We start from the raw sequence: 14,358 nt of genomic DNA, 5'->3' as shown, positions 1-14,358 counted from the left end.
CATCTTTGTAAGCTAATCGTAACTCAAATATCGCTTCATACGTTGGTGCTAACACCTACTGCCCAGGCTATGCAGATTCAATACGACGGCGGTGACTAGACTCTCGCGAGCCTTTGTCTTCTTCTACCTCTGCTTCATCTAGCGTAGAGGATGAGTCGTTATCCGACCAAGAGGTCTGACTTTCTCGTCTAGATTCGGAAACCGCTGGTGGCCTCTCATCGGCAGCCAGATTTTTATCCGGAATCTATTTTCGGAAAGATAAGTCTCCAACTCCTGATATATATATCATCGAGATCAAACGTACAGGCAAGCGCACAATATATGCCATCAAGGATGCACAGGCCGCAAGAATGAATACACACTGTATACTCGCTGCATACGCATCTCTGGCAGTTTGTTGAATATCCGTAGGCAAATGCTCGACCAATTTGGACGAATGTTGAATTTTTTGGATTAACTATGTGAGAAAAAAGTAGCCAATTAATTTTAAGGCTGAGCTTACAAGCGCGATAAGGGATACGAACCTCTTCCGACACGTTGGGAAGCCGGGCGTGTAACTCAATACTGAGCCTTGACTGGAACACGGCAGATGCAGCTGCCAAACCTCCCACTTGTCCTTGAATAGAAATCAAAATCAGTCATCAATCAAAATATGACATGAACGAAAGTTACCTACCTAGTCCACGCAGAAGCTGCACAAATCCAGTTCCAACAGCCATCTGTGAGTCTGGAAGATTTGAGACTAGTGCAATATACATGGTCTGCAGTACCACGGCATTTCCAAAGCCAAGAGGCATCTGTAAACAAGCGTAACATTTTAGTTGCAAAAAAGTAGTGATTGGAATTGGGAAGGTTTACGATAGTACACCACAAATGTACCCAATGCGACGTTACCCGCATCTGAGTCATAAGCAAGGCAGCTATGAAAGGAAGGATTCCAAAGACAGCATTCAGGGTCTTATATCTTGCGTGTCGACGCATCATGTACCCGGCGAAGAACGATCCACCTGATATGCAAACGCTGTTAGGGAGGAGATGCAATCCTATATAAAAGTAGTAATCTCAATCATAAATATCTTTCGGTTATTGAAGTATAGACGTACCCGCACTGCTTGCAGAGCTCTTTGCCACAATCTGGAACCACATTGGGAAAAAATAGGTGATTGAAAGATTACACACGGCAACCAGCGCGTTGCTCAGCCCAATCAATACCGGAACTATCTCAGTTAAGAGATATGCTGGAAGGATTGGCTCTACCGCGAGATAAACCTCGATGATGAGGAAAAGCATGATAAAGAATATGGCGGAACACAGGGGAACATGGACATATGGGCTTGCGAGCTATTGGAAGTTATGGTTGGGTAGGCGCACATGGAAGGAAATAAGATGTTTACTGACAGGAAGGCCTTCGCTGAATCTCATACTCAGAAATAGAAGCACTGAAGCAACCTGTGACAATAATTAATATAGAAGGAAACAACGAAAAGAAAGACTTGGAAAATCAGATAACTACGTACAGCAGCAAGGAGGCTGAACGTTCCTCCATAGTCGATTCTTCGCAATATTTCTTTAGGGCTTCTACCAGTTCCCTGTCACACGTTAAACATGCCACTCTATGAATATTATATATGTGATAGCTTACAGGGAGGGTGTACGTCAAGTTCCAACTCGTCAGTACCAGTGAAAAGGTAAACAATGGGACTTGGATTAGAAATGCCCATCTCCAACCAAGCCTGATCGCGTGCGTACGGTATCTTAGATATGATCCTGAAAAAATTTTGCACTACGCACCAGTCATTTATGAGACCGCCTATAGGACCTCCTAGTCCCATACCAAGCTACAAACATTGATATTAAGAGATGTTGCTTGGTTCACCGGAGATGGGCCGCTTACTCCGTAGAAAATTCCACCTATACTTTGTATGTAACCCCTACTCTGGCATCGTGTTTACGATCAATCCCGATTGAGGCAATAGTATGTGGATGAAAGGAGCTTACTCGTAAACTGTACATATCGCTAGTGATGATTCTGTGATATTTCATCGCCTTAGAACATTAAGGTTACTATAGTTGTAGGAAATACTCACGAAGAGGTAGTAAATATTCCACCTCCTCCCATGCCCGAAATCTAAGATAAAACAAAAAAAATTAAACTGGAAAAAGACATACATTGGTAGCCAACTCACGAATCGAGAGACGATGAGCATTGACATGCTTCTGGAAAACCCACATGCCAGGATTCCCACCATCGCAAATAAGACCGCAGACTGATTGGCGCCTCTCCGTCCCATAGCGTTACTTAGTCGTCCGTAGAGCGGTGTGAAAGTGCATGTCGCAAGGAGATAGCTATCATATCATTGAAGAACAATTCGGTATTTAGGAATAAAGGACTTACGAGGTGCCCACCCAGCTTGCTTCATTTGCTCGTTGAAATTCAGACGATATTGAAGGCAGCACTGAAATAAAGACGATTAGCGCTCCAGAGGCTTGTTGACAGGGTAGACGAGACAGACTTGTTGGAACCAGGGTCACTTCAAAAATGAATTATATGTCAATCATATCCAAGATATGATGAATGGATGGCTGAACACATACGATTGAGCGAAGAAAGAAATTGGCTAAGCCATATACCAGCCAAGATTCGACGCCTTGCATTTGCAGAGATATCAAGCGGACCCAAGGAATCGGAAGAGGCAGACCTCAGTGTAGAAGTAAAGCTGCGGTCGACGGTTGAATCTGATCCATACTTCGGGGTCTGTATCGTTCCTGTCGCGGAAGATCTAGATGTAGCAGAAGCTGGGTATATAAGGCGACTGCGATCCGTAAAGATGAGAGACATTGTGAGCAGAGGAGGATGACTCTGTTGCAGCTGAAGCTTCACTCTCTTGGGATGCCTTGTGATATCAACAGCATCTAAGGACTATCATTCGATAGTTTGAACTTATATCCTATTCACCGTCGTTTTGTTTATAGAAACCTGCTTTCATGCTTCCGGCGGGAAGTACAGGGGCAGATGAATGCCAAGACAATGGCGTCAAACATAAGCCATTTTTACCAAATTCTCGTGGTTGTTGTCGAACCTAGCCGATGGGTATTGGAAGACTGTCGTTTTATTAATAACTATGCGAAGTTGTTTGGTTAGATAATAGTGCTCTAGACAGGTTGGTTGACGCCATCGTCTCCAAGGTAGACAAGTTGAGCGATGGACAGCGGGAGAAGTATTGATTATCGAGGAGAATGTACCTGAGGTTCATTCCCTCAGTCGGTCCACTCTTCCGTCATGCATGCTAGTGGATGATACAAGGGCTCAATTGTACGCTCTTTTTGGAAACGGACAAGCACACATGTCCATAATCGATACAAATTACAAAGAGAAGAAGAGATTTATCAAATTTGCTTTATCTGCCTTAGCCATAGCTTGTCCCGCTTGTCATTTAAGGTTACTGGAGATTGCTCTAGATGGAGTTCGATGATGGTATAACGTGCACAAAAGAGTAACTAAACGAGCGCCCCGTGGATAAGAATCGGCGGACTCGTAAGTTTCCGGACGCACGATCATTTTCTTGTGAGAAGGAGACGCTCACCGTCATCAAGCTTAGAGCTATAGCACTTAGACCTCAGTGAACTTCTTTAACTATCTCCTTCACCGAAATTGGAAGATATAATACCACAAAAACTCACGTAATATGTGATATGACTGACTTTACCGGTAATGAAGACAGCCACTCGATTATCAACTGTTATGTACTCTACTTTGACCCTTGCTCTTCGTCAGGGATGTTTGTTTAACAAAGAAAACACATCAGTAGTTATTTTTACAACGGTATAATATATCTGCAGTTGAACGGCCATTACTCTGAAATCCAGCGACTGCTTGGCCCCATCAGACATTGATGGTGATAGGATGGAGAACACTTCACAACCACAGGACTGCCTTCCCCATGATGTTTTACATGTTGGTCACAACAAGATTGTAAGGCGCGCCAGCGAGGAAGAAACAATGTGGGATCTACAAAATTACTCCAGACACCCATGAATGTGAACGTCTACTAATCATTGTATATATTGAGAACCAGGGCTTACCATGGCTATGAACGTGAACGTCAGAGAGGGATTCAAGTGCTACAGTGCGTCGAGCAAGCACGATGGGCTGCTCAAAGCCGTTTTTGAACTTCACAGGCACCTCAAGCATATAGTCCATGAGATTCGGCGCGATTCCCAAGTTACACACTCCGCACATCAGGTCAATGTCGATCGTTACTGAACGTAGAGGCAAAGTGCACTCACGGTGTGAGATGTGCTAACTTGATGAAAAATGCTTGTGTCTCCTGCACTGACAGTCTGTGTGTTACACAGTCGACGCCAAAGCGTGTTGCCTGTGGGCATCTCTGGCGACTTTCAAGTGAAATACCTGCGGCTGACGCGACGCCAGCGAGGGAGACAAGGGCAGCGGAGATGATAAATTTCAGAAATGGAAGAAAGCCACTTTTCTCGAAATTCTTTGATGAGTATAGATGGGCTGAAACCTTTGGACGACAGGTTATGCAGAGGGTGAAATATGTTATCAAATTCACAGCACTGATACGTCCGGCGGGGGACCCAGAATCACAACATTTACTTGAGCGGACCACACTTGGCCTCGCCGGCATCTTTGAGAATATAATAACCAGGCTTATTCTCCAAGGTTTTGACTTCGATGCGATGGCATTATTATGAAGATAGTGGATGTGCAATCACATAAGTGAGCAATGAGCCCATTCGAGTAAATTGCTTATCCGTTCAAATGTAACTTCATTTTGAATATACTGAATCGTACTTGTGGATGAGAATCTAAGTCAAAAGGTGCAAATATCAGTGTACGATTTGTCCAATTGTATGAAATAATTAAATTTATATGCCAAAATGTATTAACAATAAATGCAATCAAATATGTGTATTGAATTATCGCAAAAGTCCGTGGTCCGTGGTCCAAATGACCCATTTCAAATCATACATTGATTGTGATAGGCTGGAGGACACCTCCCTTCACGAGGACGGGGCTTCCATCCGTGCCGTTGATGTTGTAAATATTAGTCACGACAACATTGTATGGGGAGTTGGCAACAAAGTATCCGTGAGGAACCTAGAACAACAGGATCAGCCTTGATGTTTATTCCTATAGGACACGACTTACTGTGGTCGTGAAAGAATCTGACAAAGCTCCGGCGGGGATGGCGCGACGGGCGAGAATTATAGCTTGCTGGAATCCATTGTTGAACTCAGCTGGCACCTCAATGGAGTAATCGAGGAACTCTGGCACGATTCCAAAGCGTGTTACTCCACAGGTGAGGTCGACAGTGATGCTGATAGACTAGATATGCAAATTCAGTAAGGACGGCAATATGATAAATGACCACAGTAAAACTCACATCTCCTGCACTAACGGTCGATGGAGTCACACTGGGAATGCCGAACCTCGTGGCTTGTGGGCAGCTCTGGCGAGCAGCGATACTGGTGGCAGAAGCAAGACCAACAAAGGAGAGGACAGCGGCGGAGATGGCAAACTTCATTGTTGAGTTAAGAAGAGTGTTTTGGGTGTTGGAAGATCGAAAGCTTGATGGTGCTGATGCTTGAGCTGGATGATGATTCTACGACTTGCATACTCCACCTTTTATATGTCGATGGTGGGCACACCCCACAGCTCTATAATTCTGCGAGCGTAACGGATCGTCGGGTTTGAGTGAAAAGCGGTCATGTCTGTCCGCCTTACTCAGGTAAATTACATCCACCGAAGGGAGCACACAACGTCCATTTGACTAGCGAACATTAGTAGATACTTCTTTGACGGACTGGTCAGACCGAACGCTGTGCTTACTGTTGTGAAACTCTGTTAGCTTCGGCCACGCAGAAGGTTTTTTGAGTGAAGTGAGAAATTTGATGCATGCTACACCATGGAATGTCTTCAAGTTTGTGTATTCTATACTTCGTTCAAAAGTACAGGTCAATTCGATATGTACTTACCGCCCTTTCGACCTCAACATCGAATCTACAATGGTCCGTTGGTTCATTGTCAATTCAAAAATGCGCCTTAGACTCACCCTAGATGAACCAGACACAGCTTGTGTTGAAGCGAGCGTTGAAACACTTTAGAACGTCGGTGACCCCGGATTGTCAAATTGGTGACTGAACCAATCGGTTAAGGATCGTCGCATGACAGAATGCGAATGAGTCATGATCTCGACGGATCAAACATTTAATCACCGCTCAGCTTCGCTCTGCCCAGCAAGTTTGCATTCCGTTAAATATCCAACGACACAGGATTGCAAGCCATAGTCCTTCTCAATTCTAAAAGTGCTACTCAATTCTCTTTTTTACAATGTTGTTTAATTTTTAAAACCATGTGGATCAGTTTAGCCGACGTGCTTGGTAGTAAATTCATGTGGTGCACATCATGGCGGTATTTGAATCTATCAATACCCATGCCGAACGGCCGTTCTCAAAGTTATCAGTAGCCATCTAATCATCTTCGTTAGAATCCCCCTATTCGTATATATTTCTTCCAATATGGCGCGTACTCGCGCGTTAGAGAGACAGCCATAGCTGAAAATGTGCGCAAAGAGAAAAAAGACGCCGTTGCTGCGGTTGGCATGTTGGCCGCTTTCAAGCTCATTCAAACTCAGAAAGGCACACCATCAGTATACACCACATGAATTTACTACCAAGCACGTCGGCTAAACTGTTCCACATGGTTTTAAAAATTAAACAACATCGTAAAAAAGAGAATTGAGTAGCACTCATCATGTATTGGGAAATTCTTTCGTATTGCTAACGTTTTCTTTTCAATTGGAAAGAAAAGATAAGTTTTTCGTTTATGTAAGAAAGCGAGAATAACGCACAGGGAATGTGTGTGTTTTTAATGCACGTGTATTTTTAGATCAATAAGGTGGTCCCACTGCGGGCGCCGACCGCTGTAAGTTAAACATACAGCAGAAAACTTACATGTCTTATGTAAGTTTCGCTGTAAGTTCGACATACAGCACACGTGTATGAAAAAAAAAACACTCGGCAAAGACATATTGTGTTTGGTGGCTGTATGCCGACCAAACACAATTGCTGTAAGTAGACTGTAAATAGAATAAACACCTAAATTACACAAATTGTGTTTGTCCGGTGTTAGTAAAACATACACATTTTCTGTAAATGACACAAACAGCACTTTCTGTAAGTAAAATTTACACACAACACCATTAAATGAATTGAAAAACTTGTGTAAGTATAACATACACAAATTGTTTTCTTTGTGTGTAAATTTTACTTACAGAAAGTGCTGTTTGTATTACTTACAGAAAATGTGTATGTTTTACTAACAACGGACAAACACAATTTGTGTAATTTAGGTGTTTATTCTATTTACAGTCTACTTACAGCAATTGTGTTTGGTCGGCATACAGCCACCAAACACAATATGTCTTTGTTAAATTTTTGTTTTCCCGACACATATGCTGTAAGTTGAACATACACCTAAACTTACATAAGACATGTAAGTTTACTGCTGTATGTTTAACTTACAGCGGTCGGCGCCCGCAGTGTCCGTGAGCTTTGCCTTAAAATTATCCGTTATAATATGATTCAAAGGCGGATATGCCCTTTCAACGGATATCTTCCTTGCATGAAAACACCATTGTTGATTGAACAGGTACAATGAAATTAAAGCAGAGACAATCGTCTTTACAAACTGACTGTTTGGTGGCGTGTAATGCCTTTGAGCGGAAGAATATCTGTCTTTTCTAACATATACATAAAACTGTGAATGGCGCATGATGAAGAGCCATTCAAGCCAAACTAACACAGTAGAACATAGTAAAAGCAGTTATAAAACCCATAACTTTCAACAACACCTTCCAAACCCCACTTACAATTCACAAAGAATGCCACCCAATGAGAGATCAGAGAACCCGCCCACCTATCTACATCAACGCCTCCCAGGCAAGGGCAGCTTTTCTTCCAATGACTACTTGATCTACACCCTTCAATGTGCGCACATTGCCGCGTGGTATTCTTGCAGATATCCCCTGTAGGTAGTACACTGAAAATCTGTCATCAAGAAACAGTTGTAAGCCTTCCAACTCCTTTTTGTATGAATTACAAACACCTTGATTGATTATTCTACCATTCCATGTTGTGTCACATGCTCCCGTTCACATGGCCACGCGTATCTGAGAGCTTTAAATTAGACTACGCAGACCTTTAGGCGGCCTGGTTCACAGAGTTTTAGCCTCACAGTATGAATTATATCCTTTGACTGTAACAGTGAGTCGTTCATACTTGATTCCTTTCACATCCTGATCTCTGCCTGTCAATTTTTTCCTTTCTGAGAAGCCTGAAACTCCCTGGTCAGGCATCGACCCATACGCGATAATATAATTGGATACTGTGCGGTCCTACCGTGCTTGGCAAGCGCCTTCAGGCCGTTCTGTATCTCATGGATAATCATGAACACCCCGTAATTAAGACGTAGGGTGTTTCATCCCTTCTACGCTACACCGCCTCAGCACATCTCACTTTACCAATCATAACCACCATATGCGGGACAACAAATATACTGTGATCAAGAACAACAAACCGAAACCACCTGTCCTCCAATTCTCAAGCGCCGCACTACTATTGAGCTGCCGTCATTCGCATGATGGATGATGGTTATAATTACCTTTCTACCTTCAATTGAAGGATGCGACATAGACTCCGATTTTCACAAAGAACTGTAGTAATAATGTACTGGTGTCGTAGCATTTGTTATTCGGCGCCATTTGGTAGTCTCGCAAGCCAGACCTTCTGAGGTGACCTGATTTTCTGGTCCCGATCCGATACCTCGGGTCAATGTTTGTACGACCAAACATCAACCGGAACACAACCGGATCGCGCGGACAAGGATCGGACTGCGAAAATCAAGGTCACCTCAGAAGGTCTGGGCAGAACTTGGACGATCTTGTCGAGATGACAGTTTGTGACTGGGACTTAGCGAAATTCGCGAAATTTCGCGATTCTCACACATCCCCGCCTCCCTCAAAGTGGCCACAGTGCCAAAAAAAAGTATTTTTCAAGTATGTATTTTCAGAATGTACTTGTCACAATCTATTCAGATAAATAGGCTATAAAATACATTTTTTTTTTTTTTGACAAGGACTATGTACTAGGGGGAATGTACTAGGGGGAGGGGGAGGAGGAGGAGGAGGAGGAGGAGGTGGTGGTGGTAGTGGTTGAGATGTGTGGTGATATGGGTCATAGTATCCTCTTTGTGGTGTTATGAGAGACTGAGGATAGTAATAGTTGGGATAGTAGCCTAGATGTAGAAGGATGCTGTGGTGTAGAAAGCAAAGCTGGGTAATGGTAAATGGGACTCGAGTACACGAGAGAAGTGGCTGGACTGGGAATTGCTATTTGTGAAATAACAGATGGCTGTTGTGGCTCGTTGACAAGAGCGTGACCTTGTGATGTTGACGTTCCCGCGAGCCACAGGACTGCACAACCTTACCGCAGGAGAAAAAAACCCGCTTGCCGAATACAACCTGTCTTTCAAGAAATTGCAGCTCCTTGAACAGATAGCTCATTCAGATACTCCACCGGCCGACCAAGATGTCAAAACCGAACCTGATACAATCGAAGACCCGGATCTAAATGCAATATTCAGCTCCAACTTGGAAGACATAGATGAAAGTGATTATACCACTTTACCTCGGTTGACAGAAGATGATGTTGCTTTTGATATGGATGAGATAGATGCCGAGGATGAGGAAGTAGACACAGATGAGTTGATTAGCAGTGACGAGGGCGATTTCGAGTTGGATTGAGCGTTGTGGAGTAAAATGTTATTGAATGACATACCTCGGTCCCTCTGAAATCCGTGGATTTTGACTAAGTCTTTTGTGACATTGTGTGACTCGACAAGAAGTGCTTCGTTACGCCCAGCCGTTTCTGACGAAACCGAGCGGAGCTCGAAATGGCTGAGTCAGAAATGGCTGGGCACGAGCCTAGCCATTTGGGTTTGTGACGATGACGGACTTTTAAGTGTCATATCACCGGCCGAGGCGGCAAAATCTCTTCACTCCCTCCATAAATTTGAATAATCAAAATTTTCCTCTGAGATCGAATTAAAGACTTAAAATTCAACTTTAGGATATTTTCGATACGAATTAGTTTAGTCGACAGTGACAGGATTGTTTGAGTCTTGTGCCGAAATGGTAATTCAAAGTCCGTTGTGTGAATTTGTGACCAATCAGCACCAAACAAAGAAATGAGTAGAGGACAGGGTTTGACCCATTTCTCAACTTCTTACATCCATCATCTCTGCCTCTGTGTGTCAAAGACACTTTTGCGCTTTCACGGGGTTAAATGGTCTCGCTGTATGCATCGATACCTGGAATACAAGCCTTTTCGCAGGAGGTCGGAGACGAGGAGCAGATGTCTCCGAATTACATGGTGAGGTGAATACATAGATGCGTAGTTACGTAGACTAAAACCATTTTTTGTAGGAGGTTGAAAACGAGGCGCTGAATCGCACGGTGAGGTCAATACACGTTTCCACTCACGACGGTCGGATCAGCCTCACTTAAATTTGTGAGTATATGCGCATATATTCCATCATTTCCTAAACTTTTTTTGTTAGGCTCCTTTAGTGGCTCTGAATCGCACGGTGAGGTCAATAGATGTTTCCACTCACGACCGTAGGATCTGCCTCACCTAAATTTGTGAGTATATGCGCATATACTCCATTTTTTCTTTAACTTTTCTTGTTAGGCTTCTTTAGTGGCTCTTTTCTGCGATCGGTGTCCGGAACAATCATATCATATGATTGTTCAGAACCATCAGATATACATCCCCTCTCAGCGTCTGATTATATGCGCGTAGTAATAAGGCGAAAAGTTAGTCCAAATTATCTTATCTGCTATCCCCAATAAATTGATCAGCGCCGATCACGATCGATCACAAAATTGCTTACCTTGGTTTTCTTTCCACAACATAATTCACGACGACGACTCCTACACTCCGCACGATGTCGCAGCCAGCTGTCCTCGCAGCAGCTACTACACTCACATTTTCTCTCACCACGACTTCTCCATGTGGAGCAAGAACGGGCACGCTCGTCTCGCGCCGCGCCGCCTCGGAGAAGGAAATGCGCATACAGACGCCCAATCTCATCACCAGCACGTCGCGCGGTGTCGTGCCCCATCTCTCGCGCGACCACCACCGTGAAAGTGCAGCCATAAAGTGGGTAAATGTGCCATTCGAGAATTTGTGAGTCCTCCTCCTCGTTTCCGAAAAGTCTGGCTTCACACCGTGGCAGCCTCGAACAGAACCCCCCGCTACCGCTCCTCCAACCCGGTGCGACACCGCTGCACACCCTCCTCGGGTTTACACCCTCTTCTCACCTCCTCGCGCTCACCGCTCGCGACCCGGGAGCAGCACATGATATGCCGCCCAACTCTCACACGTATATTAACGTCTCGACCCTACGCGGTGTGCGCAAGCTCACCCCCGAGGCGTGGCGCGAGTATGCCGCCCGGAGCAGGCCCGATGTAGTCTTTGCGCTGAGCGACACGCCGTATACGGACCCGCCATACTCGCAGAAGCGCTTGACGAAGAGTATCGAGCGAAGCACAGCCTGGCTGGCGGGGATGCTGAGGACCGCGCCTGCACTGCTGCCACCAACGGAAATTGGGAAAAGAGGGAAGGGGAAACAGGTATCGCTCACGTCAACATCATCAGACCCGCCACCGCCGCTTCCACCCGTCCTTGTGCACCTCGCAGGCGGCACGTCCCCCGCTGCACGAAAAGCGTTCGCAGCATCGCTCTCTGAACCATTGTATGGGCCTGAGGCGGACGCCCTTGCGCCGCTACGTACGCTGGACGAGGGTGTGTCGGGGTACGTTGTCGATCTAGTGCCGCTGAAGCTTGAACTTGCGGCCGCAGCTCGCAAGGTAGGTGCGAGTTCGAGTGCTGGGGCGGATGAAGCAGCGCCTGCAAAAGCGCCCCCAGCTTCAGAACCACCCATTCAAACCACACCCGATTACGAACTTATTGCCCCGCTCGTCTTATCCTCCCTCTCTGTCCTCCCGTCCTTCTCCTCTTCTTCCTCTCAACCATCGCCGAAACCACTTATTATTACAAACCCTACCTCCCCACATGAAATGCTGTACTATATCACGCACCTCGGCGCGGACATGCTCGGCGCGTCATGGGCACAGCGCGCGGCGGACATTGGCGTTGCGTTGGATTTCGAGTTTCCTGTCAGGACGCGTGCAGGCCAACGTGAGTACTGGAAAAGGGAGATCGGGCATAATTTATATGAAAAGTGGTATGCACTTGATTTTGGAGCGTTTGCGGGTTCGTTCCGCGGGGCAGGTGAGGTAGGAGAGAAGGATGATGACATACCCGTGTGTCCGTGCGCTGCATGTTCCCCTGTGGTCGTTGGAGTAGATGGACGGTTGTTTCACGGTGCAGATGAACCTTCGTATACGGCAGAGGGATCCCCCATAGTATCTTCCACTACCACTTCCTCCTCGTCCTCAACTGTATCCGCATCCGACTCTTCGCCCACAAATAAAGCTACACCCACGTACCGTCCACCACACACGCGCGCTTACGTACACCACCTTCTACATACACACGAGATGGGAGCGCACGCGCTGTTGGCCTTGCACAACCTCGCAGTCGTGAATGCGTTTATGAAGGCCGTGCGGTGTGTTTTGGAAACTTCTGCCGCACAACAAACGCAAAATCTCTGGGACCAAGAGGTTGCGCTCTTCATGCGAACCTATGCGGACCCAACGACTTCGGGTCTCTTTGGTGAGGCAGAAAGGCGGTGGAAAGAGGTAGATCTTGCGAGGGGAAAGGGTAGATTGGCGAGGGAGCGGGAGAAGGAATTGAGTGAGGACGGTAAAGTTGGGCAAGGTGAGGGTGATGAACAGTGCGAGTTGGAGGAAATTTGAGGATTTTGAGTTGAGGAGATCGCCCAGGGTGAGTGTTTATGACAATGCTGTCGTTCGAAACGGTGTCTTTGGGATGGTTCGGGACTAAGGAAAGGAAGGAAAAGGATGCCTGTGTAAACTTTATCGCGAAACTCAAACGCATTTGAACATTCAAATTTCGCTTTTAAGCGAATGCAATAGCTGTTAACAGTATGTGGTAAGGTAAGGATCACTGGTAGGTTTTACATTGCTGCACCCTTTGGATCACTCACGAATCGTGCGTGCCACTGACCATTCGTTTTCGTTCTGGCATTGATTTGTATGTCGGTGGAAGTCTCCCAACGATTACTGTTCATCACGATAATACGCGTTTAGATTCAAACATATCGGGCAACTTCTACCTGGTGCTTGGAAGTTGAAGTACAGGTGGTTTTTCTGTCCTGCTCTTGATCCGAGTAAACTTGTTTGTCTGATATGAGGCGGTCGCGGCTGGCGACATGCACTGCGTTGAGGTTACGCAGCAAGGACGATGCAGCCTTCGTCGAATCACATTCCTGGGCTCAAGTGATGGTTCGTAAGAAACATAATAAAGTGACACCGATTCCAGACAGGGGAACTGTAGGCACTTATAGAGATCAGATTGTGAAGCGGGTTGAGAAATAACCGTTGGGCTCAAATCCTAGAGTGCTAGTCAACTACTAATCCACCATGCCGTGAGGCTGAAATTCTGCGAACCAGACCAGCTGGATGGATCCCTAGGCTTCCCTAGGGCGTTCAACGGAATGTAAGTCTGCCAAGCGTTGATGCATGATGTTTGATCCGTTGATGTCGTGACTCATTCATGTTTTGTCATCCGACGATCTTTAACCGATCCATCGATCAATTGTTAGGAAAGTTCTCGACTACGAATACAACAATCCGGGGTCACCGAAGTTCTAAAGTTTCAATGCTCGCTTCAACGTAAGCTGTGTCTGGTTTATTGAAGGAGACCTAGTTATGTATGGTGAGTGCAAGCCGCATTTTTGAATTGACAATGAACAACGGACCATTGTACATTCGATGTTGAGGTCGAAAAGGCGGTAAGTGCATATCGAATTGACCTGTACTTTTGAACGAAGTATAGAGTATACAAACTGGAAGAAATGCCATGATATAGCATGCATCAAATTTCTCACTTCATTCAAAAAACCTTCTGCGTGGCCGAAGCTAACAGAGTTCACAACAGTAAGCACAGCGTTCGGTCTGACCAGTCCGTCAAAGAAGTATCTACTAATGTTCGCTAGTCAAACAGCTGTATGCTCCCTTCGGTGGATGTAATTTACCTGAGTAAGGCGGACACGCATGACCGCTTTTCACTCAAACCCGACGATCCGTTACGCTCGCAGAATTATAGAGCTGTGGGGTGTGCCCACCA

General features: G+C 45.5%; 4 protein-coding genes across 4 annotated transcripts; 2 read left to right on the top strand and 2 right to left on the bottom strand.

The window, feature by feature from the left end:
* Positions 1-67: 67 nt before the first annotated feature.
* Positions 68-2,839, bottom strand: JR316_0002905 (Multidrug resistance protein fnx1; the record flags this gene model as incomplete). Its single annotated transcript, XM_047888688.1, has 16 exons — positions 68-244; positions 305-457; positions 525-616; positions 677-797; positions 859-1,043; positions 1,104-1,341; positions 1,399-1,449; positions 1,518-1,589; positions 1,643-1,733; positions 1,792-1,838; positions 1,895-1,936; positions 1,999-2,029; positions 2,088-2,128; positions 2,187-2,346; positions 2,396-2,531; positions 2,596-2,839. 16 exons carry the CDS (start codon positions 2,837-2,839, stop codon positions 68-70), a joined length of 1,881 nt encoding a protein of 626 aa, XP_047751062.1.
* Positions 2,840-4,987: 2,148 nt separating this feature from the next.
* Positions 4,988-5,549, bottom strand: JR316_0002904 (uncharacterized protein; the record flags this gene model as incomplete). Its single annotated transcript, XM_047888687.1, has 3 exons — positions 4,988-5,122; positions 5,174-5,350; positions 5,409-5,549. The coding sequence occupies 3 exons, from the start codon at positions 5,547-5,549 to the stop codon at positions 4,988-4,990; spliced, it is 453 nt and encodes a 150-aa protein (XP_047751061.1).
* Positions 5,550-9,470: 3,921 nt separating this feature from the next.
* Positions 9,471-9,827, top strand: JR316_0002903 (uncharacterized protein; the record flags this gene model as incomplete). Its single annotated transcript, XM_047888686.1, has 1 exon — positions 9,471-9,827. One exon carries the CDS (start codon positions 9,471-9,473, stop codon positions 9,825-9,827), a length of 357 nt encoding a protein of 118 aa, XP_047751060.1.
* Positions 9,828-11,029: 1,202 nt separating this feature from the next.
* On the top strand, positions 11,030-12,965 carry JR316_0002902 (uncharacterized protein; the record flags this gene model as incomplete). Its single annotated transcript, XM_047888685.1, has 2 exons — positions 11,030-11,271; positions 11,321-12,965. 2 exons carry the CDS (start codon positions 11,030-11,032, stop codon positions 12,963-12,965), a joined length of 1,887 nt encoding a protein of 628 aa, XP_047751059.1.
* Between the last annotated feature and the right edge of the window lie 1,393 nt (positions 12,966-14,358).

This window comes from Psilocybe cubensis, chromosome 3, assembly GCF_017499595.1.
Source record: "Psilocybe cubensis strain MGC-MH-2018 chromosome 3, whole genome shotgun sequence".
In the NCBI taxonomy this organism is placed as follows: Eukaryota; Fungi; Basidiomycota; class Agaricomycetes; order Agaricales; family Agrocybaceae; genus Psilocybe; species Psilocybe cubensis.
The sequence above is the reverse complement of the archived record's forward strand: the minus strand, read 5'-3'. Positions and strand labels throughout refer to the sequence as shown.